Source organism: Chiroxiphia lanceolata, chromosome 21 (genome assembly GCF_009829145.1).
Source record: "Chiroxiphia lanceolata isolate bChiLan1 chromosome 21, bChiLan1.pri, whole genome shotgun sequence".
In the NCBI taxonomy this organism is placed as follows: Eukaryota; Metazoa; Chordata; class Aves; order Passeriformes; family Pipridae; genus Chiroxiphia; species Chiroxiphia lanceolata.
In genome coordinates, this window is record NC_045657.1 from 4,909,129 (window position 1) to 4,934,189 (window position 25,061).

Below are 25,061 nucleotides of genomic sequence, written 5' to 3' on the forward strand. Positions count from 1 at the left end.
TCAGCCCCTTCTCTTTCAAAGCAGCAAGAGCAGGTACAGCGTTTGCCCTCTCACCTTCACATGCCCTGGTCGGGCAGCTGCATGTTATATTAAGGATTTTTAATGGATACAGCTCTAGGCAGGTGTTGCCAGCTAAAAACACAGAATTCCAGGGAGAGCAGGAGGGAGCATGAACATCTTCAGCAGCAGGCACACGGCAGAGGCTTGACATTTCTGTAACAGCAGCAAATCTGTGTGTTCACTGGAGATGTATAATTGTCCTCCCAGGGAGACGGTAAGTGGCCGTGGCTCCCTGTCTCTGGCCGAGCCGGATCACACTGTGCTCTCACTGCTCCGTGGTTTTGCTTTCCCAGAGCTGCTCTTGGGCAGAGGGAGGGGAGTCCCTGCCATTACACCCCCGCTGCTCTGGCACCCCACTCCTTGGGCAGCTTTTGTGCAGAATTATGAAGGCAAAGGGTTTGTTCTCAGTACGAAAATCCCATGTCCCTTTCAGGCCACTGGACACACTGAAGATGTTGCTGGGGGAATTCAACATCTATGGCAGCAATTTTACATAAATTACACAAGACTTTAGCAAACCTGATTTCCAGCACTGTGAGCAGAAAAAACACAGGTAAAACTGGTTAAAAAGTGAAACCTGCTCCAGCCTAGGGACTTGTTTTTGGTCTTATGGGAATGACTTCATCTACCTGGAGTCAGGGCACAGCCAGCACAGGGTGGGCTGAGCCAGGACCTGCCTGCATGGCCACAGAGCCCAGCCCTCATGGGAGCACAGGGGAACACACATGCCTTTCCTTTAAAGGCAATACAGCCACCGACCTCTGCCACCTCGTGGGAGTGACACTGGCAGGAGCTGGTGTCCAGCTGTTCCCCATCCAGTCCGTGCTGGCTGCACAGCCTGGTGCCACTAGCCAGCTCCTCCCAGTGGGGAGGGGGTGCAGGTGCTGATATGGGGCTGTGGGTGATGCAGCTCTCCCACCTCTCAGCCTGTGCCACCCAGCCCCTGGGACTGCAGATGCTGGGCTGGTTTAAAGCAAGGCCTGGTGGCATCCAGTAAGCCAGGAGGAATGGGACAGGACACAAGGAGCTGTGGGCAGCAGCAGTGTTGTGCTACCCTGGAGCTGGGGAACAGCAAGATCTGACCTGCTCTTACCCTGCAGCAGGCAAGAGGATGCCCCACCTGCCTGCCAGGAGCTGGGTAAGGGTCCAGCCTTGCTTCTGCTTGTTAATCGATCCCTGCCTGCTGCAACCTCCCTTCCCTTGGAAAGCAGACAAGCTGTATGCCCTCCGGTGAGCAGCTCTCTGCCTCGCTTCACCAGGATTCCTCTCTGCACCTCTCTGACCACAGCACATGAGCACGATACTGCAAGGCACTGTGCAGCAGGTGAGAGCCTCTCTCATCTCCTGGGGCAGGAGGGACTGCTGGGTGTTACAGCTTGGGTATGTTACATTCTTGATAAGCTCTCCCTGCCCAGTGTGCCATGCTGTGGTGGGGAAGGAGAGACAGAGGAAATCCGTGATGATTCTTTGTTCACTCCATGGTGAGAAACCAGCCCTGTGATGGCTCAATATCCTGCACAGAAACGTTGGTGGTCCCTGGTAGCTGGTTGTCCCCCCCATCCCAAGGACTGAGCTGGTGGCTGGAGTCTTGCTGCAGAGCACTCGGAATGCAGAGCCTGAACTGGTAACAGATAAAGACCTGGGGTGTGATACTCTGTGGAGGGCAGCGTGAGTAGCAGTGGGAGGGATTGATGCTGGTTAACACAGGGTGTCCTTCCCTCTGCCTTTCCCTGTGCAGGGGGGCACAGAGGGGATGGGGCAGCAGCCAGCAACCGGTCACTTCGAGCAGCCTTCGGGGAGGCTCCGCAAAATATCCTCCAGGTTCCGCTTGTCAGCCTGGATCTCAGCCAAGTCACTCTCAAATGCTTGGATCTTCTCCTGCTGCCGGGCTGCCTCCTGCTGCAGCCAGCTGAGCTGGACGGCCAGGGAGCCCGGTGTGGCCAGGCGCTGCCACAGCCGCTCCAGCTGCACTTGCCCAGCACTCAGCACCGCCTCCACCTCCATGTCCTGCTCCAGGTTGCCTGGGCAAGGGGAGAGGACATGAATGAGAGCAGGCAGCTGGGCAGGAGAGGTTCTGGGCATACTCCAGGAGCTCAGACCCTTGGCACCAGGCAAACTATAGGGAGCGGGTGCAGCAGGGCATGGAGGCTTTGCAGCTTCCCAGTGATCACAGATAAGCAAACAGGACTGTGGCTCCAGGCAGGGCCTGGGCACGTCTGTCTTACAAATGGGTGATGTCCACCCTTTTGCAAAATTTCTTGGATGCAAGACTCCAGGAGTACTCAGAAATATACCCAGATGATCAAAGTGGGAGAAGCTGGAGCAAATCCAACCAGCAACAAGGAGTGAACCCAGCCCAGTACATCCCTCAGCTCCAAAGGGAGCCCTTAACCCAGCCCTGCTCCTTCTGAAGGTGTCAAGGGAGATCAGTGTCCCCACACCAGGCATGAGCACACACATTCATTCTTCATGGGGGTTTTCCTCAAGACATGAACCTTCAAGAAGTTTTGCTGAGACCATGGCTGATCTCAGCCAAAGAGCACCCAGCTCAGCCTGGATGGCTGGTGAGGAGACCTAGCATCAGTGATCAGGAGAGCCCTGGGCCCCCAAGAACCCAGCCCTTCCCTGGGAACCTGCATGCCATTCCCACCCGGGTCTCACCGAGGCTGCTCAGCAGGTTGTTCAGGGTCTCGATGTCTGACATGAGTGAGCCCCGGGCTTCCTGGAGACTTTTTGCCATCTCACTCACCTCTGTCCCCACCTTTCAAAAGAGACAGAAACCCAGATCAGGGACCCTGTTGGCCCTTGGCTGGATGGGAAAGGGGATCCCAGGAATATCCCCAAGGCATTGCCCATACTGTGGATTCCAAAAGCTGTGTTATTCCCTTTGCCGTGGGCAAAGCTTGTCCAGGCTCCAGAGGACACAACCTGCCCAAGGGCACCCAACTCACCTGGTGTGCTTCCTCCAGGTCCCCCCTGAGCTTCTCAGCCATATGCTCCTGTCGGGATAGCTCCCGCTGGGTCTCGTTGGCACGCCTGGCAAGTTGTCTGGCGTGCTTGTGGGCCTGTTTGCTCTCCTGCAGCACAGCCCGTGCCCTCTGCAAAGGGATGGAGGTGGGGACAGTCACCTGGGGACATGCAGCCCTGCCTGCAGCAGGCTGGGCTCTGCCTGTGGTGGCTGCCAGCCTGGCCATGCCCAGCAGTTCCCCACACCCCACTCAGACCTTGGCACTCTCCTCAGAGACTTTCTCAGCCTCTCCAGCTGTCCTCTGGGCTCTGATGGAGAGGGACAAGGAGTTTCCCAGTGTCTTCTCTGCCTGTTTAATCTTCTTCTGGGCATCCACCAAAACCCTGTTCCGCACAGTGGCCATCCTCCTCCTCAGGGCAGCCGGGCCCTTCCGATGCTGCAGCATCTTCCTCATGCCTGTGGGGACAAATTGGCTGCCACCAAACTGTCCCCTTCTCCCCTTGGCACCCAGAGCCAGTGTGGTGAGAGCCAAGCTGTGGCTGGACGTGCTCTGACCGGTGCGTTTTACCTTCCAAGCTGGCCAGGAGGGACTTGGCATCAGACTGCACAGCTTTTCCATATGAGACAGCCAAGGTGGCCGTGTCACGGGCAGAGCCAGCCCGGTTCCGCAGCTGGGAGAGGAGAGGGAAGGAGTGAGGCTGAGGAGTGCTGAGAAATGTGGGTCTCAGCCAGCTCCTATTTGGCATGTGAGCTCCTTGGGAGACTCGTGAGCCCAAGGGGAGATGTCTCCCAAAACATCCTTTCCCTGGCCATAGGCACAGTCCCTCCTGTCACTGGAGCAGCAGGGATGGGGCTCCCCATGCAAGTGAGCAGCAATTACCTGCTCAAAGCCATGAGTCCTCTGCAGCTCCAGGCGCAATCCTGCTGCCAGTGTGCGGGATGTCTCGACAGCCTGCTGAGCCAACAGCTCCTGGGCTGCTGCTGCCTGCTCCAGCACTGCCAGGTCCTGTACCAGGGCTCCAGCCTGCACTGGCAGTACCTGCTGTGGGGTCAGGAATGCCAGAGCTCTATGAGAGCATCTCCCAGCCCAGGAAGCAGCACTGCTCAGGGAGTAGGTTTACCAGCCATAGCTTGTGTGCTGCTCACCTGCCCCAGAGCAGCCACCTGCAGTTTCTTGGCCATGTCTGCGTTTGCCTGTTGCACGGCTGCCAAAGCTCTCCAGGCCTCTTCCATGCCCACACCCAGCTCCTCCTGGGCCCGTTGGATCTCCTCGTACCTATATGGACAGGATGCTGCTGTCAGCCCAGGCCCTTTGGTCCCTCAAAGGAGGAAAACCTGGCTCCAAACACGGATGTAGCAGGAAAGGCTGGGGGGTTTCCCTGAAATACCCGCAGTATGGAGCACCCTGTCTTTCTACTTGGCAACACTGTGGTGCAATGATTTTGACAGGGCAGATGTTGGGCAGATGTTGGGCAGATGCCAAATCACTGCGATCGAGTCCTGTAACAGGGACCTGGCCAGAGGCAAGGAGCTGTGGTGCCCTGCCAGCCCCTCACCCAGCCTCCAGCTCACGCTGCGCATCCCGCGTCGCATTCCCTTCCAGCAGACTCCGCAGCAGCTCGGAGCTGGCGTTGGAGGCACGCAGCGCTCTCCTGACCACTGCTTCCACCTCTGCAACAGCGCCCTCGTGGCTGCGGGGACAAGGACACTCAGAGACATATTAGGATTGGCCTCCTGGGAAAGGAGCGGCCTCCCTGCACCCCCGGCTGAGCAGCCACCTCGTCTGCTTGTCACAGCCGTACCTCTGGGACAGAGCCCGTGCCTCCAGTGCCCAGTGGCTCCAGTTTGAGGGCTGCTGAGGGATTTCCTGGAGTATCTCCTTAAAATGCAAACAGCAGCAGTGAAACCATGGCAAGGAGCAGGGACTCTCAAGCCCCACCAGCCCAGCACCAAGAACCTCCCAAAGGGCTGGGGCAAGGAAAATAGCTCCTCTTGACTCAGCTGCAAGGAGGGTTATACCCACACAGACCCCTGCTCACCCACTGTGCTGGTCACATCCGCATCCCACCCCACCAGTCCTGGGGGCACATCCCACTGCCCCCCAGGATTGCCAGCAGCCCCCCCAGGAGCCCAGCTCACCGTGGTAGCCAAGGTGTCTGCAGCACTCAGGATCTCCCGCTGTGCCGACTGCAGCACGGCCCCGATCTCTGACAGCAGGATGCAGGTCTTGGCGGATCTGTGGCCAGAGCAGCTGGTGGTCTGGGTGGCGTTGGTGAGACGGCCTCGTGCGGTGTTCAGAGCCCCTGCCAGCTGCCCCAGCTGTGCCAACAGGGTGGCCCAGGCACCTGTGAGTAGCACAAGTAGCTCGTTGTCCATAGAGGTGCTCAGGGCTCCCTGCTTGCCCGTGGGGCTGCCCCACGCCCTCCCTCCTACCTGCTAAGGAAAGGGGAAGACAGTCCCTCCTGGTGCTCAGGAGGGACCCACATATGCAACACCCAAAAGGCACCCATGTGTTGGTGCTCAGCCCTCAGTAGCACCCATCACCACCTGTTCCAAAACCTCATGGGTGCAAGCATCCCTGCAGTGCTCTGTCCTACCCAAAAAGGCATATCCCCCCCTCTGCGCTCCCCTCTGGGTCACCCCATCACCCACACTGAGCCCAGCACTGACCCGGCAACTCCTTGCACCCACCCAGCATGTCACACCACCCTGCAGGAGCAGAGGGCACCCAGAGGGGTCATATGGGATTCCTCCACGGTGGAGGGAAGAGGAGTCCCCTATACCTTGCAGGACATGGGGAAAAGGGGTGTCCCTTGTACCTTGCAGGAGGTGTGGGCTGGGCAGCCCATCTCCCCGGGGTGCATCCCCCAGCATGAGAGACTGGCCTGGGTAGGCATTACAGCCTGGTTTCTGCAGCCATTCCTCCATCTCCTGCAGCCTGGCCTTCAGCTGGTCAGCCTGCGGGCAGGACACAGGGGGACATGGGGGGGATATTAAGGCAGGGCAGGGGTTGGGGTGCTGTGCCCGCCTCGGCAGTGCACGGGCTGTACCTTGTCCTTCACCAGCCCGTAGCAGGCAGGACACTGCTGGCAGTGGGAGCTCAGAGGGTCGAGGAAGAAGTTGGCCTGGCACCGGTCGCACTTGTATCCCACGAAGCCGGGGTGGCAGAGGCAGGTGCTGTTCTCGTGGCACTGCGGGGTCACGGAGCCCAGCGGGGAGCAGTTGCAGGCTGCAGCAGTGGCAGAGGTGTGTCATACTGTGCCTGCCAGCCCTGCTTTAGGGACCGAGGCACAGTCCCCACCCCCATTACCTCGGCAGCCCCTGGCAGAGAAGCCAAAGAAGCCGTGGTGGCAGCGGTCACATTGCCTCCCCGTGACACCTGGCTGGCAGGAGCACTGCCCCGTCACTGCGTGGCACTCGATGTCACGCGACCCTGTCGGGTGGCACTCACAGCTGGCACGAGAAGTGGGGGGACATGAGCAGGAAATGGACCCAAAGAGCAGAGAGCAGAGCCAGGGATACAGGGCCCCCCTGCCCCTGGCAGCCCCACGCCATGCCCCACATACCTCTTGCACCCCACAGCGGGCTCCAGGCCGTAGTAGCCAGGCTGGCAGTGCCCGCAGGCTCTGCCTGTCACGTGTGGGAGGCAGTGGCACTGGCCTGTGATGGGATCACAGCCCTCCAGCCCTGGGTCTGAGCCGCTGGGGTTGCAATCACAAGCTGTGGGAGACAAAATAGCATCTACATCCCAGCACGGAGCTGGTGGACAGGACTGTGGGAATGGGACATCGGGACTGAGCCCCCCCCCCCATCAATGTGGAGAGTCATGACCCCCCCTCAAACAGGACTTCTAGAGGCTGAGCCCCTGCAGACCAGAGTATCTCCAGGGACGGATGGCAGTGGAGAAAGAGGACAAATCCCATTCCAGAGCATTTGGAGCTAACCTGGACCATCCATCACCCCCTAGACTCACTAGGCATCCCCCTTCCACCCTCTGCCTCCACTGCTGGGAGGATTTTGGCTGCAAGTGAGCTGTCCCCAGGACTGTACATACGTGCACACTTCCCAGCAGGGCTGGGAGCCAGTGCGTCCCCGTAGAAGCCTGGCCGGCACCTCTCGCAGTGCTCGCCCATCGTGTTGTACACACAGCGCAGGCATCGGCCAGACACGGGGTCACAGTTCCCCACAGCATTGAGATCCACGTTGCCATGACACTGGCAGGGCTCACAGGGATGCACAGGCCCCCTCTGCCCCAGGGGGTCCCCGAAAAATCCGTCATCACAGAGCTCACAGCGTTTCCCTGAGGAAGGTGAAAAGATGGGGAGGGTTTGGCCCCCATGTCGGTGCTGCCCACAGCTCCCGTGCCCTCCCACCCCCAGCCTCACCTCTCTGCCCTGGGGGGCAGTGGGTGCAGACCACCTCCCCACTGCTGGGCACCTCGGTGCAGGGTGAACCTCCAGGGCAGGGGCATGGCTTGCAGTCATCAAAGCGCCCTACGAAGGGGTTGCCATAGAATCCAGGGCTACAGCGCTCACAGGAGGGACCCTCTGTGTTGTGCAAGCACCGGCAGTGCCCTGTGGGGAGAGAAACAGAGCTGAGGGTCTGCAAAAACCCAGCCCCAAATAATAGAGGGGACCGCGGGAGGGATGGAGAGCCCAGCCCCGAGTGTGGCACACCGGGTGCCAAGAGGGATGTGCAGCTCCAGCCAAAGGACCATGCTGGGGTTGCACATCTCCAGCCAGTGCTCAGAACATTTTCCCTCCCTTCCTTGTCCTTGCTCAAGGGAGAAGGTTTTGGAGAGGACACGGGGGGACACAGCTGCGCGGGGACAAGGCAGAGCTGGCACAGGCAGCACCATCAGTGCGTGTGTGGAGGCTGTCGGCGCCTGCCATAATCAACAACACATTTCTCAGCGACGAGACGCGTCCTTTCCAGCCTGTCATGGAAAACACAAGCAGCCGTCCCGGCACCCACTGGGGAGCATCTCCTCCAGGGCAATCCGAGCTGGTGAGTCAGCCCTCCGAAATCGGCTGTGAGGAGGAGAAGTAGGAGGAAGATGAGGAAGGGTGCTCAAGGAATCCCCACTTCCAGGCAGATGCTCTGCTTCACTAGGGAGAGGAGGAGCTACAGGGAAGATTTTCCCTCACAATTTGTGGGGTCAGGTCATACCAGGAATGTTGCGCAGGAGGGAACGGGTGTTTTTTTCCATATTCCCCACCTCCAGGCAGTCAGACAAAGGAAAAGAAAGGAAAAGCGGGTGGCAGGAAGAAGTGGAAAAATAAACTAAAGGAAGTGCGCAGGCTGGCAGAGCCCAGGCCAGGACATCAAAAGCCTGGCCCCGTCCCTGGGGATTGTGCGGCGGCGCCAGCCCCGGCTCTGTGGGATGAGGGCAAGTTTGCAGAGCTGCCACCACCCCCAGGAGCTCCCCTCTATCCAGGATCTCCGGGTAACAAATGCATCATTGTATTTCCAAGCTCTTTCCAGCACTTGTCGGAGCTGCTGTTGTCTGCAGGGGATGGGGAGCACGGCAGCACCTCACGAGCCCCACAGGGCTCTGGTCTGCATTTCCTCGGGGCTGACAGCAGCAAGGCTGCCGTTGGATTCACGCGGCCACCTCAAGCTCCATGGCAGCTGTTTGCAATCCTGCTCCCCTTCCCAATCCAAAGCCAACCAGACACTTTGGCAGCAGAGGTGAGTGACAGCACCCTGTGAACCATCCCAGACACAGCCATACTGCCCCAAAGACTTTGCTTTGGCTTTTTCCTCCCTTCATCCTCAGTCCCTGCTACAGTCACACACCTCTGAGCTGGATCTGGAGGCAGAACGGGGCTTGGGCTGGCAGCACAAGGGCCAGCTCCTCCTGTGTCTTCCCACAAGCCGGGCACTGATGTGTTTTCCTGCTCTTTTCCTTGTTCCTCTGCTCAGGTCGACCCGCAGTTTGCAGATTCCAGGGCTGTGCCCAGTCCTGCTCCACCCATCGGGCAGCAATGCTGCCTGTGAGACCCAGCCTGGCAAAACCCTCTGCCTCTCTGCTGCCTTGACCCCTGCTCCCACACTCCTCTGAGGACAAGCACCCTTCCCTTCTCCTCCTTAAAGGTCATATAGCACCATGAAAAATGCCCCTCTAATTATAAGTTACCACCGTTATTGCACTTCATTAATTATCTCTGTCATTGCAGCCATGAACCCAGTCCCTACAAGCAACTCGACTTGCAAATTTTGGGTACAGCAACCCCACCGATGGTTTCAGAACAAGCACAGACATGGATTTGTCACTCGTGCATGGGGTGAGTGGAGGGGCCGGGGGGTGCACACCTGTGAGGGGGTGACAGTCCCCGTGCTGGTTGCAGGCGCAGGGCACGCAGCTGACGAAGGGGTCCCCGAAGGGGATCTCCCGCTTGAATCCGGGCGCGCAGGACTGGCAGAACTGCCCGGCATAGCCCGTGGGACACGTGCACTCCTCCACCCAGCCCGCCCGTGTCCCCAGCCCAGGGCTGGCAGATGTGAGCTGGACCTCGCTCAGGGACAGCCTGCCTGCGAGAGGGGAGAGTGGCCTGAGGATGGGATGGCACATCCCATGGTCAGCTCTCTAATTTCTGCCTGGAAGTGCTCCAGACAGGCATAGGAGACATCAAAACACCTTCTGGAGAGCCCAGGGGTGTTCACAGAGAGGAGCCAGCCCCTGCTCCAACACACCCCCTGCAGTGCCTCTCGTTCATGAGAGTCTGCTGCTGCTTTGGTGTCCCTGGCTCATCCCAGCTTGGTCCCTGTGGGAATGTTGAGTGTAGACCACCCACCTCGCACGGGGCCACGGCTCACACGGAGCCGGAGGGCGGTCAGGTTGGAGAGCAGGCGCTGGAAGCTGAAGGCTGACAGCAAAGGCTCTGCACCCTCCTCTGCCTCGTGCAGCCTGTTGGAGAAGGAGCATGGGAGCAAGGACAGGGCCAGTCTGAGAGCCACGTGCTGCAGGACAGCTTGGCTCCCTGGCTGGGACCCAGGCACAGCAATGGGAGCACAGTTAAATCCCTGATGGGGGCAGAGAGTGGGGCTGAACCCCATAGCAAAGGGCAGCCCAGACAAGATCAGACACACTCTGAGGTTCCCCAAAGCACTGTGACAGGTACCTGAAGGCGACAGCTTGCTTTCCATGCTGGGACTGGCTCTTGCTGCTGGGCATGGTGATCTCCATCCCCTCACCCTCCAGAACCAGCTGGACTTGGAGCAGAGGCATCCTGGGCTCTGTCCCTGTCCTGTTCTCCACTCCCAACAGCAGGGACAGGAGCTGCCCATAACTGAGGCGCTGGTTCTGCAGAAACTTCTCTGCAAAGGGAGAGAGGAGCAAAGTCTGTAGGACATGGAGGAACCAGCTCTGCTGGTGAAAGTCCTGTTCCCACCAACACCATCAGGAGCCAGAGTCACCCCCCTAGAGCAGTACCAGCTCCAACCTGCCCTCCCAGGCAGATCCACTGTTCCAAACCTCCCCACCGCCTTGTACTATTGAAACAAGCTCAGCTTTGGGATAGAGCCCAGTGCCTCACACACCAGCATAGCAGTGGGACACCCCATGAGAGCACCAGGGGGTCCTCATGGCAGAGCAGCACCCCAGGGACCCAGCACACACAGTACCTGGTGCATAAAAATCCACTGGCTCCTCTCCATCCCACTCGGTGAAGATCTCCCCGCCAGCCCAGTGCAGAGGCAGGTCTGTGGTGCCTGGAGCTGTGGCAGCCCAGCCCTCCAGCCCTGTGTGACAGCACACGGTGGCAATGTTCACCAAAGGGAGCACCAGTAAGGTGCTGCTTTCAGGGCCTCTGTCCCTCCTCCCCAGGCTCTCCAGGGTCTTGGAAGGGGCCAGCACTTTGTAACACTCTGTTTCACTCGGGCTCTGTGCTCTCATGCACTAGAGGGTGGCCCTAGCCAGCCCCTATCTGTTTATTTTTTTTTAGATTTGGAGGAAATTATTATCTTTAAACTTTTGCCTCCCTGCCTGTGCTGCATTGCTAACATTACTGTGGGCTGGAGAGTGCAGGAAGCCTGGGGAGAGATGCTGGAGAAACCCAGGGAGAGATGGGGCATAGTTGCATTAAGTTGGTTTCCTTCAGAACCCAGTTAAACTCTCCCCCATTCCCTAGGGTTATTTCTTCTAGCCCTGCAAGACAAACAGTTGGAAATCCCTTCCCAGCTCTCAAGTGGGCTGTGCTCAGCTATCAAATCATCCCCAGTTTGGACTCTTTCACCCAGGACAGGAAAATTCCATCTGATCCAGCTCCACTGTAGATTGGGGGGCACTTTGGGGAGTGGGGCTTTAGGAGGGTGTCATGGTTACCTCTCAGCCCAGGGCTTTGCTAAACCAGTCCCAAAAGGAAAAGCCCTAGATTAGCTGTGTAAAGGGTGGAAAAAAGGACTCGTTTTAAAGCCTGGCTCTGTTTCAAGGCCGTGGAAGACATTCCAGCAGTACAGCAATTGGCAGCGCGGCTTAATTGCAATCAGGATCAACCCGTGCCTGACGGGTTCGTATCCATCTGCTCGTCAGGGGACAGGCGAGGCAGACAAGGGGTGCCTGCTGTGAGTGCCCGTCCCTGCAGGGTGCAGGGGGGGAGTCCTGGTGAGCGGAGACTTGCGGTGAGGGCTGTGAGGGCTGCGGTGTCCCTGCAGCAGGGCTGCACACGCCGGGATGCGCGGCAGATGGCAGGGTTTCCCCGAGCATCCCACACACATCCAGCCCTGCCACCACAGCCCTGGCTGCAGCCAGGCAAAGAGCACCCCATCCTGCTCTCCCAGCCACCCTGCCACATACCAGCTGAGGGTGGAGAGAGGAGGGAATAAAGGGGAAAGTCCACAGCAGGCTCCATCCTTTTAGATTTTAACTTTCTGAGCTGGTATTGTAGGGCATGCCTGGCCCCACAGCCCTCCCTGAGCCATGCACAGCCCCAGGAGCAGGTTGACATGGAGGTATACCACGAGGAGCCATGGAGAGCCCATCCATCCCCATGAAGCTGGGGGCAAAAGCAAAGGTTTAACAGTAAAGTAGGGGCAAGCCAGAGAAAATCCCCGCTGGCCATCACCACTAGTTAGCCATAAAGGGGAATGCTCAGCCCCAAGACGGATGCTCAGCCCAACCCTTCCCAAGCTTTTTTGGCTGGAGGTGGCACAGCTGTGCCTTCTGTTTCACCCAGGGCTTAGTGGTCAGTACCGTGGCTGAAGTCAGAGCGGATGTGAGTCTCCTCGTATCCATCGGCTGCCGTGCAGGCGGTGGAGTGGCCGTAGCAGAAACAGCTGGTGCAACCAATGGGGTTGTGGGGCTGCAGATTAAACCAGCCTGGCTGGCACCTGGGCACAGGGAGGAAATGGGAGCAGGTGGCACAGGGCAGGCAGAGCTGCAGGGAACCCAGAGTGGGACACTGGTGGCAGCTCCTTGGGTACCCGGTCCCAGAGATCCAGAGGGATGCAGCCCCACAGTCTTGCCAACAAGTCCTGTCACTGATCCCAGACTGGAAAGAGACAGTGGTCTCGTCCTCATCCCAGGGCTGTGGTGCTTACCTGTTGCACAAGTGCCCCTCCACCCTCTCCTTGCAGGTGCAGTGCCCTGTATTGGGGTCGCAGGTCCCAACGCTGCCCGCTGGGTCACAGGTGCATGGTCTGGATGGAGTGAGATAAAGGCATGAGGTGAGCCCTCCTTCCATCCCACTGCTCCTGCCCAGGGCCAGGCTCCTCCTCACCTGCAGCCACCTTCACTGAGGCTGTGGTAGCCGTCCTTGCAGCGCTCGCACTTCCAGCCCGTCACGTTGGCTTTGCAGAGGCAGGTCCCCGAGTTGTCACACTGGGGCTGCAGGGAGCCTGTGGGGACCCCGGCCAGCCCTGAGGCTCAACAGGGCGAACTCAACAGAGACACAGGGCGGGAGCAAATGTGTAAACCCCGAGCAAAGGAGAACCCAGCAAAACCATCCCTTCCAGCTAACTCCAGCTGGGACAGGGGTTGTGCAGCCGGAGCCCAGATGGGCACAGCCCCACGCACCTGCGGGGTGGCAGTGGCAGGGCTGGCAGGCTGCCTGTGGCTCCCAGCGGTAGTGGTTCTGCCGGCAGTGCTCGCAGTGGGGCCCGGCCGTGTTGTCGCGGCAGTTGCGGCAGTGCCCGCCGTGCCCACTGCGCCGGTACAGCTCCCGGTCGTAGAAACACTCCTCGGAGCGGCCGCTGCAGTTGCAAGCTGGGGGGAAGGCAGGAGAGGGGGTGAGCACCTGCGGGGCACAGGGCTCACCCAGGGGTTACAGCAACCTCCTGTGGGGTCGGATGAGCCGGAGGGGCCGCTTGGCTCAGCAGTGTGAGCTTTCGGCAATGCTTCTGCCACTGGAAGCAGAGGCGGGTGCAGCACCATGCACGGAGCAGATGGCTGCGCTCACGGGGTGAGGGAATGGGGAATCCACAGGGCGATGCTGTGAAGGGAAGCCCTGGGGTGCAAACCCTCCGTCCCTTACAAGCAGGTGCTCTCTTCCTGTACAGGAAGGGCAGGAACCCCTGGATGAGCCAATGCAGCACCAGTGTGGCCACACACCTTGACCACAGAGACAGCCCGAGTGATACTCACGGAGACACTCGTTGGCAGCCTCGGCGGTGCCGCGTGCCCAGGGCCGGTCCTGGTAGAAGGGCTGGCAGCGCTCGCAGTCCACGCCGGCCGTGTGGTGCTGGCACACACAGACCAGCTGCCCGGCCTCGTCCGGCGTGCACTCGCTGGCGTGGCCATTGCATTTGCACCTGTGGGGAAACCCCAGCACGGGGGAGCCTCTCTGAGCTCCATCTGGGCAGTGGTGGCAGTGGGACAGTGGCCACGTTGTGTGTGGTCCTGCCAGGCCAGCCACGGGTCAAAAGCAGCTCGAGGCTGTGCTGGTGTTGAGGCCGCCCATGGTGTCCCTGAGATGATCCCAGTCTGGCCAGTTGGAAGGTCACACGCCGAGGGTGGCCTGTGCTAAGCAGCTCCATCTGCTGACCCCGAGCGTGGGACAGCAGCTGGGAGCCATCCCAGCCCTGCTGCCCAGGGCAGACAGCTCCCTCCAGGATGGAGAAATTTCCCACTCCTCCCAGCTAGGGAAGGGCACGTGCAGCACAGCCCATGGGCAGCACCGAGTGGGTGCCAACTGCATCTCTGTCCCACATCAGCTCCCCCTTCCCACAGGCAGCTGCTCCAGCTTCTCTCTGTCCTTGCTGACTTCAAGCTCCTCCATCAGCCTCCACAGCCTCAGGCCGTGGCTCCACTAGAACCACAGGGACCCCTTTTGCCATGCCCAGGGACCAGCAAGGCCACAGGAGGAGCAACACAAGCCCCAGTGTCATTAAAAGCCATTGGGCTGGGAGGGGACGAAGCAAATAAAGCAAGTGGAACATGGAGAAGAGTTTGTGGGGAAAAGACCACCTTCCTGCATGACTAGGGAGGCTCCAGGTTTTATCACCCTTCTCTGTATTTCCAGCTCTGGTTTACATATGGAGGAAGCCACATCTGGACAGGTTTCCCAAAACCACAGTTCAAATAAGAGTGGTGTGGAGCAGCTGCCCCAGCCCCACAGCCCCAGGAAGGTCCCCATACTCCTGCCCTCACCCCAATCTGGCTGCCCCTCACCTGCCACCAACTGAGAAGTCAGAGATAGCATAGTAGTATGACTGCAGCACCTTGGGGTCCTTAAAGATGTCATCCCCAAATGTGTTTAGCCGGTTCAAGGAGATCAGCAGGTCAGTGACTGTCACCCACTCCTGCAGAGGATACAGGAAATGCGCCTTGTCAAGGGGTCAGGGCCACCAGCTCCCAACCAGGACTCATCCTGCACCTTTCCATACAGGGATGCTGGGCATCACCAGTGCTATCACCCCACGTGGGTGCATTAGTGCTCTCAGTCCCCGGGGGTCCATACACCCACTCCCTCCCGCCCTGGCAGCACCTGCAGCGCGGGGCTCCCATCGAAGTTGTAGGCGCTGGGCCGTCCCTCGAGGGTGGAGAAGGCCACGTTGCCCCCGCTCAGTGGGGAGATGTCGCTGAACTCATCAGTGCAGAAGGCCACCTGCTCATCCTCCCCCGGCCTCAGGTACTGCCGCGGCCGCTTCCCGTAGGTCTTCTCGCAGGATGCGCTGTAGTACTGGAAGGGCACCCAGGGCCCCTCGGCGTGGCTGCGCTTGTAGATGGCGAAGCTCTCGGGGCGGCTGGTGTGAAACTTCAGCCGCACGTAGGTGATTTCATAGGCTTTGCCTGTGGACAGACCCACCGTGCTGTGACCCTCTCCCAGCCTCCCGATGGGCACCACCAGCCTGAATTATCCCAGTGCCCCATCCTGCACAGCTGCTGCCATCCCGCTGCTCCTACTGCATTGTCTCCCTCTCCATACCACAGCCAGAAGAGAAGAAATCACCATCCAGCTGCCCTTAACCAGCTCCTCCATGGTGCAGCTCCATCCGGCTCCAAACTGGCTCTCACCCCAACGCAGCACCCACCCCTTGAGTGAGTGCACTGGTGGGTTGCGTGGCCAAAGAGTCACTGCAAATCCAGGCTCTATCCAGCAGCAGGGAGGAGAGTCAGGCCCACAGCATTGAGAGCGTCCCCAGGGCAGTGGTGCCACAGGGATGGAGAGTTGGAAAGGGTCAAGGCCAATCCCTTTCCCAGGGATTCCCAGGGAGCTGCGTGCCGGGACCCAGCCTCGCTGCCGTGTTTGCTGGAATGAAGACAAAGAGAGGCCACCAATCCCTGGGGCAGCCAGCGAGCTCTGAAAGCACTTGAAAGAATTAGCAGAAAGGAGAAGAGAAAACACCAAAGTGAACATCAGACCCTCTTAATTGCCAGAGATGAAGGACCAGCTCAAAGCCTGGATTGCTCCATAACAGCACCACTCCTGACAGCACAAAACAATTAGCTGCAAGGTTTTGGCTTTATTTGAAAAGATAATGAGTTGGGAATGTTATAGGGGTTATTCTGGGACTAGGAAAACAAGCCTTTAATTGGGCCCATATGAATACTGTCGCGTATGTGCTGCGACTGCTGCGGGGGAGCCAAGACAGTCGGCTACCAGCGCTGGGAAAAGCAGCTGCATCCCATCAGGGATGCGGGGAGCGCCCGGCTGAGTGCCTGGAGCTGGGGACAGACCCGCTTCCAGCCCACCCGGAGGTGATGAGGGCCAAGAAGGGTCTGTAGCTGGGCTGTCCCACCATCGCCACGCTCCCCTGTGCCTCTCCCCTCCCTCTGGGACCCCTCCAGGCTCGTGACAGCAGGGGTGCCCTTGTCCTGCACCCCGAGCAAGGGGGGGGACGCCTGGCAGGCGCCGGTTCCCAGACAGCAGGGTCCCAGGGGGGATGTCTACCAAAACAGCGAGGTCAGGGCCATCACCTCCCAGAGCTGTTTCCTCTGGGAGAGGAAGGGAGCTCAGTGCTGTGTCAATAAACAGCCTCTGCCCCGAGCGGCCCCGCGCGAGGGGAGGGGTCAGCCAGGCTGGGGGAGCCCCATTTCGGTTCCTCCAGCCAGGATGGAGGAGGCTCACTTCCCTGTGGAATCATCCTGAGGGAGCGTGTGCTTATTCTAGACAGGTTTTTCAATCAGCCGATTTCTACTTAGAAAAACCTGAACAAAGTGTTCCCTTGCCTCCCGTGGAGCCTGAACTGCAGCTCATACAGCACTGGGGGCTCCAAGAGGATTTTGGAAAGAAGCCTGTGGGACAGTCGCACCACTTACATGTCCCCAGCCACCTCCAGCCCCACAAAACCTCAGCACTGGGCTCCCGTCCCACAGGAAAATCAGAGGCAGAGTCACAGACATGGATGCTGCCTGATCTAGACACTCCAAAATGAGCCACTGACATTCAGGGAGCTTCCTGAGGAGCCCTGGTGTCTGTTGCCTTCGCAAGCCATGGATATTTTGGGTTCCTCCCTGACGTCTGACAGGGCAAGTGCAGGAGCCATGGACACTTGGGATGATCGACCTGCTCCGAGTCCGGTGCACCGTAACGGCACGGCTGAAATCTCCCAGGGAAGAGAGATTTAAAGGAGGATTATCTAGTTAACGCCAATCAACAGCATGCAGGTAAACACAGCTCTTGTCCAACTCATTCCATATCTTATCTAATAAGCTCCCCAGGTAACCACTCTGGAGAACCTACATGACACGTGCCTGAGCAAGACAAGCAGGCTGAGGGGACACGTTGCAGGGGTTAAAAAAACCCCATTACCTGGTGGAGCTCACGAGCAAGGACTCATTCTGGGAGGCTGCAGGGCCAGTTGGGCTTTTTCTCCTTAACCCAAGTGAAAGCATTAAGGCAGCAATAAAAAGGTCTGCAGCTGGGACAGAAACAGGGCCTGGCAGCTCTGGCAAAGTCAGACAGTGACGTGCCAAGCACCACCAAAATGGCACTTTTTAGCACAGCAAGATATAGGAGCCATGCAGGAGAAGGGGACATTTGCAGAGAATGCTCCAGCTCAGGAAGGGCCACAGGGACTGGGCTGGAAGATGAGCTTGGTGCAATTCTATAGCCTTGGCTGTGTTAACATAGACACAGCAGGGTGGGCACAGAGACTGGACTTCACAGGAAACCCAAGTGCAGGGTCCAACAGGGACCACAGACGGGCCAGGGAAGAGCTGGAAGAAAGGCAGAGACTGGGAAGCAAGCCCTGGGGCCTGTGGAGCCCGCACATGTCGCTGCGCCAAGCTGGGATTGGTGGCCACAAACTCGGCTGGTGGCACTTTCTCAGCCACACAGGCTGCACTCGGGTGGTCTGTGCCCCAGGACACACACAGATAGATTCGGGGCAATCTGACAGTGGACAAGAGGCCGGCAGATCCCCGCGGACAGGGCTGGCAGGAGCGGGAGCAGGGATGGCAGGTTCCTCCGGCATCACTTCTCATGCCCGGCGGGGAGCCCAGCCCCGGCCCGGGGACAGGACCAGATGTCCTCCCGCTCGCAGGGGGCTGGGAAAGCGGCGACCTTCACCCAGCCGGGCAGAGCCCGCGTCACTGCCGGGGCAGGCACGGACCCTCCGCCGCCACGGCGACCCCAACCAGCCTGGGTGCCACCAGCACGGCTCTGGGCCACACCAACACTCAGTTGTCCCCTTACCTCGCTGGGCTGTCCCCTTACCAGCTCCAGCCGCAGCCCCTCCACTACCCCCCTTCGGCATGCAGATGGCAGGAGACTGCAGAGAATGAAGATTTTACAGCGCTGGCCAACAGCCAGGATAGTTTAGATAGTAGGAAAATGTTATAAAACCTTTTTAAAATGCCAGGCATGCCCCGTGGGTTTTAAGTACCCTCCGAGCAGGCGGCTTGCACAGTATTTAAAACACAGAGGGGCGGATCTCAGCTGGGGAAACCTACTGGGACTGCACGATGTGTGCAGAGCTCTGCACCCCGAGATATACTGGGCACCCTCAGCAATGCAGGGGGTGAAACGGCAGGGGCTTGGCACCCATGGTGCTCGCTCGTCCTGGGCAAAGCTCTCCCAGGGGTAGGAACCACCTGTCTCCTGCTCCACAGACCTCCACAACCAGTAAAACACAGCCGGGGATGAAAAGGAGGGCAGGCACCCGGGTCTTGGGAGGCTGGGAAGCAGCACAGGCAGGCATAGCCGCTGGCATCCTCATCCCATGAAGGACCGGGGCTGATGGACAGGGCTGACCCTCCCTGAGTCCTTTCAGTGTTTTGCAGAGGGCACCTCCCTCCTTGCACCCCCTAAAAGACCTGGGGAGGGTCCTGTCCTTAACTCAGCACCGGCACCAAGAGCTACCGGATGCAGGAGCATCCATCCTTCCCACTCCCATCTCTGCACCCAGATCTCGATGCCCCCACAGCCGGTGCCCCTCACCGACACCACTGCTGGCACTTACCGAGGTGGAGGGTGATGTTGACGGAGTTGGGGTGCTGGATGCCGAAGGCCATGGACTGGCTCTGCCACCAGGTGCTCTCCTCCTGGCTGTGGAAGTCGGTGAGGAAGGAGGCGTTGTGGTGGAGCCGGGGGTCGGCGGCATCGCAGCGGTGGCACAGGGCGCTGTCGTGGCGGGTGCCCATCTGCAGGCAATAGTCCTCCGGTGGCGACCCGCACGTGTTGGTGGCCCGGGCGGCCCGGCCGAAGGCGGCGTTCTCGAAGACGGGCATGCAGCGGCGGGGCTGCCCCCGGGGGTCCCAGCAGGCGGGCGAGCCCCCGGCCCCCAGCCCCAGCCCCAGCAGGACCAGCAGGCAGAGCCCGGGAGGCCGTGCCATGCCGGGGCTCGCCTGGTTGGACTCTGAGCCTCCTCCCGGTGGCAAGGCGGGAGCAGGCAGGACGGGATGGGATGGGACGGGACAGGGTGGGATGGGACGGGACGAGTCCCCCTACCCGGCACCTCCTCTCGCTCCGAGGTCCATCTTGTGGAAGCTGCTGGGAATGTCGAAATCTTCGTCTGTGAGCCAGAGCTGTGGGGTTGGTGTCACCGCAGGCCATCCTGGTCCTCAGGCTGTGGGGATGGGCAGGATAGGACCCTCCAGTGGGATACATCCCGGCCCCGTTGCTTTGGGGATGGGGGATTTGCACCTCCAGCTGCGTGGATGGAGCAGAGCTCCTCCATTTCTCAGCCCCAGGAATGAGCCCCAGGTACCTCATCTATAGCTTTTTTCCTTAAATTGGTGGTGGTCACCACTTTTCTTGCAGCCCCAAAATCAAAAAGGGGTGAGTGAAAGGCTTTGGAGCAGACCCAGCACCCTCTTCTCCCCTGACACTGATTTATGGGATGCCAATGCTCTCCCACTCACACCAACCTGGCTGGGTTGTGGGTCTGTGACACCCTTCAATGCCTCCACACCAGCACCCACGAGTGGGGGTCCCATCTCTGCCTGCTGCCATGGACCAGCCCAGTCCCCTTGACCAGGGTGAAGGCACATCCCTGTGGAGGCATCTCCATGGGGTAGCAAAACCCAATCCTCACCATGCCTCATTAACAGCTCTCAGCTAATCCTAATTATAGTCTGTGCCTAGGAAATCCCTCTGGGGACCATGGCACCCTCCAGATTTGACTCATGGGGGCAGGAGGGTGACAGCGAATAGGGGGAGAGGCAGACTGGCACAGTGCCATGCCCCTGGGCAGACCCTGCCCCACACTCCACAGGAGGTGTGTTTGCAAAAGAGGGGTGCACAGGGGGAGCGCTGCCTCTGACTCCCACGCTGCTTCACTGAGCTGCCCACAGGGGCCTTGGAAACTTAGCTCTCATTTATAATTTAAGCTCCCTTCTTCCCCTTCCCTTCCACTCTTATTTATTTTATTCTCCTTCCCCGTACACACTGCGGGAGAAAGCACCGGAGGGGAGCTGTGAATCAGAGTCCTGGGCAGCGGCTCCCGCAGCAGCGCCGTTTCAAAGCCCCATTATCATATATTGACCCAGGCTCTGACAGCCAGAGCCAGCTCCGCTGGGAAGGGTGAATTTCCCAGCACCGAGGAGCTCTGCAGCAGCTGCCTGAGAATGGGCAGCCAGTGGCAAACACACTGTCAACCTCCAGGGAGAAGGAGAAGGGTTTTCAGCTCAAGAGTTGCCCCACACATCTCTGCCACCAGTTTTAAGCAGATTTACATTCTGCAGGGATGAGGTTTTCCAGATGTTTTGCTTTCCCCTTGCTGCTGAGGCAGCAAGCTTTGGGCAGGAGATGCTCTCTTGTGTCATGGGTTTGCTTCCTCCTCCTTGAATGTAACACACACAGAGGAGATGATTTCCCTGCCCAGCTCATCCCCTCTTGCACAGGGATGCATGTTAGAGAGTGATGAGACTGTGTAGTGGGGGCTTGGTCTGTGCCCTTGGGATGTACAGTGGATTCAGGCAAAGCTGATGAGCATCCCAACCTCACCTCCTCCTCCAAACACAGCCCACCCAGCATGGGGGGATGACCCACAGGGCCAGGGCTTGATGGCAATCGGTGGTGACACTGCTGTGCTCAGCAGTGGGGATGCTGCAGCTGGAGTGAGAGCTGCACATCCCCAGATGGATTCAGCTGCACCCCGGGCTGAATGAGCCCCTCATCTTGTCAGGTTCTGGGCACAAGTGTGCCTCTTGCCTGCACAGGGAGATTCCCCTTCACATCTAATGTTACTCTGCAAGAGAATGGCAGGAGTAGCCCCCACAGGACACACCTTCCTTGCACTGTGTTTCCTACCAGGTTTGGATGGTGGCTCCTCACAGCAAAACCTTCAAGCACAGATGCATCACCTGTGCCATGGGTGAACTTCACCCCTGGATATGAAGTAGAGCTAAAGCTGGATATGGAAACCCCTTGTCTTCCAGGGGTATGGATGATCTTGAACAACAGTGTCCTAAGAGTGATCAGAGCTGGGATTTGCCCCCAGCCCAACTGGTGTAGCAAAGCCCAACCTCACCTGAAGTTCTCTATACCTGGAGAGACTTCACCTGCTGCCCCAGGACTTCGGTCCAAGCGTGGCAGAGACGTGGTGACCAAGTCTGTGATGACACACCGACCTGCCCAGGAGCCTGGGATGGGGGGGACCTGGGACCCTGCAAGGGTTAAAAGCCGTGGAGGCGGAGAGGAGAAAATGTTCTTCTGATTTGCTTAATGAACGTTAATTAAGAAGACAGAAGATAGCAGATTCCTTCAGGGTAGAGATGAAAGGCCCGTTAATTAAATCGGGAGAGCGAGGAGCAGGGCCGACTGATCCTTCTCGTGATCAGACCTGACAAGGCAGGCGTGGGGCAGGAGCGAGGTGTGCCGGAGCCCACAGCCCCCCATCTCCCACAGCCCAGCTCCAGGCTGGCAGCACGGCCAGGTTTCAACAGGGTGCACAGGACTGGGTCCCACCACCCACTTACCTGCCCCCATCCACCCCATGGAGCTGTGTGGGACCTGGGTTGGTGCCCTTGACTCCACTTGCATACGGAGTGATACTCTGAGATGGGCACACCCTGCCTTCCAGCAGAACCTTCTCCAGAAGGGATGAGCTGACCTTGCTGTAGCACTGGTGAAGACAGAATGGCCAGTGCCTTCCTGAGGAAGAGGAGGAGAAGGAAGTTTGGTCACTCAGGGGTTTGCCCCAGGTCCCAGCACCAATGGGAGCTGGGCACAGGTTAAACAGGAGCAGGTCAGAAAGGCACTGGCCACCACTTTGTGCCATGGAGGGACAAGGCTCTGGGATGGACACCTTCTCCCCATCCCTGGATTTTAGCACACAGGCTGCGTCTCTCACAGAGTGGGCAGCTCCTACCACAGGTGATTTGCCAAAAAGGGCTTTTCTGCCCACAGCTGAGACCTGGGAGGCTGTGGCACACTAATGGGATTCTGCTGGCAGCTGCTGCCTCCGCACCCGCGCTCCCCGCCAGCTTTCAGCACAAGCTTATTTTTAAAAGCAGAGCAGATCAGCATCCCAAATCACAACCCAAAACTGCAGCAGCCCTACCTGGCCTGCCCCTAGGCTGTGACCAGTTCCCTCTCCCATCCCATCCTTTACCCTGGGACTGGAATGGGAGTTGGAGGCAGGTTCAGCTGCGCGATGCCAGGAGCATTTCAAAGGGCACAGCCACAACACTCTGCCACTCTCCCAGCACACAGAGGAAGGGACATCTGGGGTCATGGGGTGCTCCTTGTCAAAACTAGAAGCCCCTTGGGCAGAGGGGAGGAGAGGGCAGCTGCCAGCCCACCCCCCAACTCTACTCACTGCAGGGCAAAAGACCCCATGGAGGGGGAATGGCATGTGCAGCATAAATAACGGCTGGAGCTGCTCTCGTGTGCACCGGCTTATTTTGTAAACCTGAACTTTGCAAAATGTCACAAAATGGAGAAACGAGAGGCCTGGGATGAGTAAATCTCTATTAGAAATTCCCTGGGATGGCAGCAGTCATGTTCTCGCTCGATGATGGCACATTACAGCCCAGCCCGGCTCGGGGAGCGGGGTCATGTGTGGCGCTGATTGCAGAAAGTATTTAATTAACACTGCTGTAAATACAGCGCTAGTGATGCCAACCAGACCACGGCGGGGCAGGATGCTGCTGAGCTGCAGGAAGTTTTGCCAAGGCAGGCAGGAGAAGATGAGGGAGGGCAGAGAAAATCCAGTAGATTTTGTCCCTGCCTTGCCGCAGCCCTTGGAGGCATCAGGAAGCACGAGGAGGATGGGACAGTGACACTGCCACCTGAGAGGGTGTCCCCTGAGCAAGAAGGCTTCACCATCAGCGTCCAGACAAGTAGGGAAAACCCATAACTGGGAAACAAACTCTGTCCCAAAGCAATTGCCAGGATACATATCACGATTCTCTCCCCTGATGTACAAATGGTTTAGAAGTCACCTTTTCAGAGCTAATAATCCCCAAATTCTCTCAATACCTGGCAGACAGTGAAAATAGTAACATCTCAGCTTCACTCATGCATGACCACAAGCTCATCATCTCACTGATGAGCTGAATGACACCAAATCTGACCCAGCCCAAGGACACAGGGTGACAGATGAGCCATTGCTGTCCCCAGAACACACACTTCACCCATCTCATCAGGCTCAGGAGGTCAGGGACCACAACAGGAGGAAGGGCTGGGTCAGAGTAGGACCAGCCAGTTCCAGGCACAGCCAAAAAGGCCCTTTCCCCGCCTGAGCTCATCAGCAGCTTAATGACACCCGCTAAAAAGCTTCAAAGTCCCTAATCGCTCATCATATTACGGCTGCTCACGAGTGAGGCCAACCAGTACAAACCTCCTTGAAGCCTTTCTAATTAATGAGCAGGAGCTTAGGCTCTCCCAGCCCAAAAGCAGCATCCCAGATAAAACCAGCAGCCTCCTGCCAGCCCCGACCCCCTTGATAAACCCCTTTAATGGGCTTGTCTGCATCACCTGAGGGCACCCCATTGGCTAAGGAGGAACATCTGTCTGTCTGTCCTCCCCTGCCTCTCTGCTGTGGGTGGGGAGATGTCCATCTGCCCATGCATCCATTGTTCCATCCATCCATCCATGGCGTCCATCTGTCCCCGTGGAAGCCATGGGATGTGCTTGCCGTGGCTGTCCCTAACCCTGTGCCAGATCTCTGGACATGTCCCCTGCATATCCCCACCCACGAGGTGCCCAGAGCATCCCCTTCACCAGGAGGGTGGGTGACAGCTGAGCAGCAGCAGATGCCACCAGATGGTCACCACAACCAGAGACCCGGATAAACTGATAACTGGGAGGGTGCTGGAGCCCCTCATTTCCTAAGTGATTCCCTGTACCAGTCCCGAGTGGAGCGAGCTCGAGATGGTGGCACTGAGCTGCTGCCCACAAAGCCCCCGGGACCTTTGCAACACTGGGACACCTGCATCAGCTCTGCCACAAAGGTTTGTGGCTGCTGTCACCTCCCAGGCTCTCCCCTGAGAGGGGCTGAGCACTTGCAACTCCTCACAGTGATGGTTTCTCAAAGGGCTTTGGAACAGCAAACTCGGAAAGTGCTGGTGATGGGCTCTCAGGGAGCTTTGGAAAAGCAGGTTTGGAAAGCACTTAAGCACTTTTTGAGCCTGCTTTTCCAAAGCCCCCCAAAAGCCCATCGCTGTGACGAGCTGTGAGTGCTCAGCCCCTCTGCCTTCCCCTTCCCTCTCTCTCCCGTCAATCAGAGATGCTCCAATATACTCTGTGACAAATAAGAAGTTGCTGTGGTACCTTTGACTTTAAAGCAGGAGAAATAACTCCTCTATAACGTGAGCTACCGTGTCTTTATATTCCCAAGCGTGTCTCCCGGGATCGGGGCTGGGGCTCTGATTTAATATTCTCATGGAAACCAGTGCCCTCATCCAATTACCACGGGGATTTCGGTGCAGTCAGCAGCTGAGCTGCCGGTAGCCCCCGGCATGGGAGTGAGCCCTAGGGGGGACCAGACCCACCGTGATCTGGCTGGAGTCACCCCAAAACTGCTGCGAGGGGGGTCCTGAGTTAATTTGGCACCCCCAGACAGGGGCTGTGCCAAGGACTGGTTTAGATTGGGAAGCACTGGGGGAAACTGGGAGAGCGAACGAAAGATGAAGCATCGCTCCAGGCGGCAGCAGAGAGCTCTGTGGGTAACATCCCTGGAGATTTCCACTTACCGCGGGAATAAA

The 25,061-nt window shown here is 58.6% G+C and overlaps 1 protein-coding gene across 2 annotated transcripts; it reads right to left on the bottom strand.

The window, feature by feature from the left end:
* Window positions 1-82: 82 nt before the first annotated feature.
* LAMC3 (laminin subunit gamma 3) lies at window positions 83-19,244 on the bottom strand. Of its 2 annotated transcripts, none has more exons than XM_032708598.1 (28): window positions 18,872-19,244; window positions 14,953-15,257; window positions 14,637-14,767; window positions 13,611-13,777; window positions 13,044-13,232; window positions 12,748-12,865; window positions 12,569-12,667; window positions 12,222-12,358; window positions 10,655-10,771; window positions 10,153-10,348; window positions 9,826-9,938; window positions 9,344-9,562; window positions 7,414-7,602; window positions 7,083-7,328; window positions 6,595-6,748; window positions 6,339-6,481; window positions 6,079-6,257; window positions 5,848-5,986; window positions 5,168-5,373; window positions 4,831-4,907; window positions 4,585-4,719; window positions 4,175-4,304; window positions 3,909-4,067; window positions 3,597-3,699; window positions 3,285-3,484; window positions 3,012-3,158; window positions 2,722-2,821; window positions 83-2,081 (listed from the first exon to the last, which is right to left on the bottom strand). In XM_032708598.1, exons 1-28 carry the CDS (start codon window positions 19,242-19,244, stop codon window positions 1,837-1,839), a joined length of 4,716 nt encoding a protein of 1,571 aa, XP_032564489.1. In that variant the 3' UTR covers window positions 83-1,836. The 2 variants fall into 2 exon arrangements, with proteins under 2 accessions (XP_032564489.1, XP_032564488.1); XM_032708597.1 differs by having other exon boundaries at window positions 3,909-4,070.
* Between the last annotated feature and the right edge of the window lie 5,817 nt (window positions 19,245-25,061).

Excerpts from the sequence above, each read along its gene's own strand:
- LAMC3 (XM_032708597.1), bottom strand. The coding sequence starts at position 19,244 with ATGGCACGGCCTCCCGGGCTCTGCCTGCTGGTCCTGCTGGGGCTGGGG. Across the intron at positions 12,866-13,043 it reads CTGCCACTGCCACCCCGCAG|GCTCCCTGCAGCCCCAGTGT; the intron begins GTGCGTGGGGCT and ends GGGTCCCCACAG. Across the intron at positions 10,349-10,654 it reads AGTGGATTTTTATGCACCAG|AGAAGTTTCTGCAGAACCAG; the intron begins GTACTGTGTGTG and ends CTCCCTTTGCAG.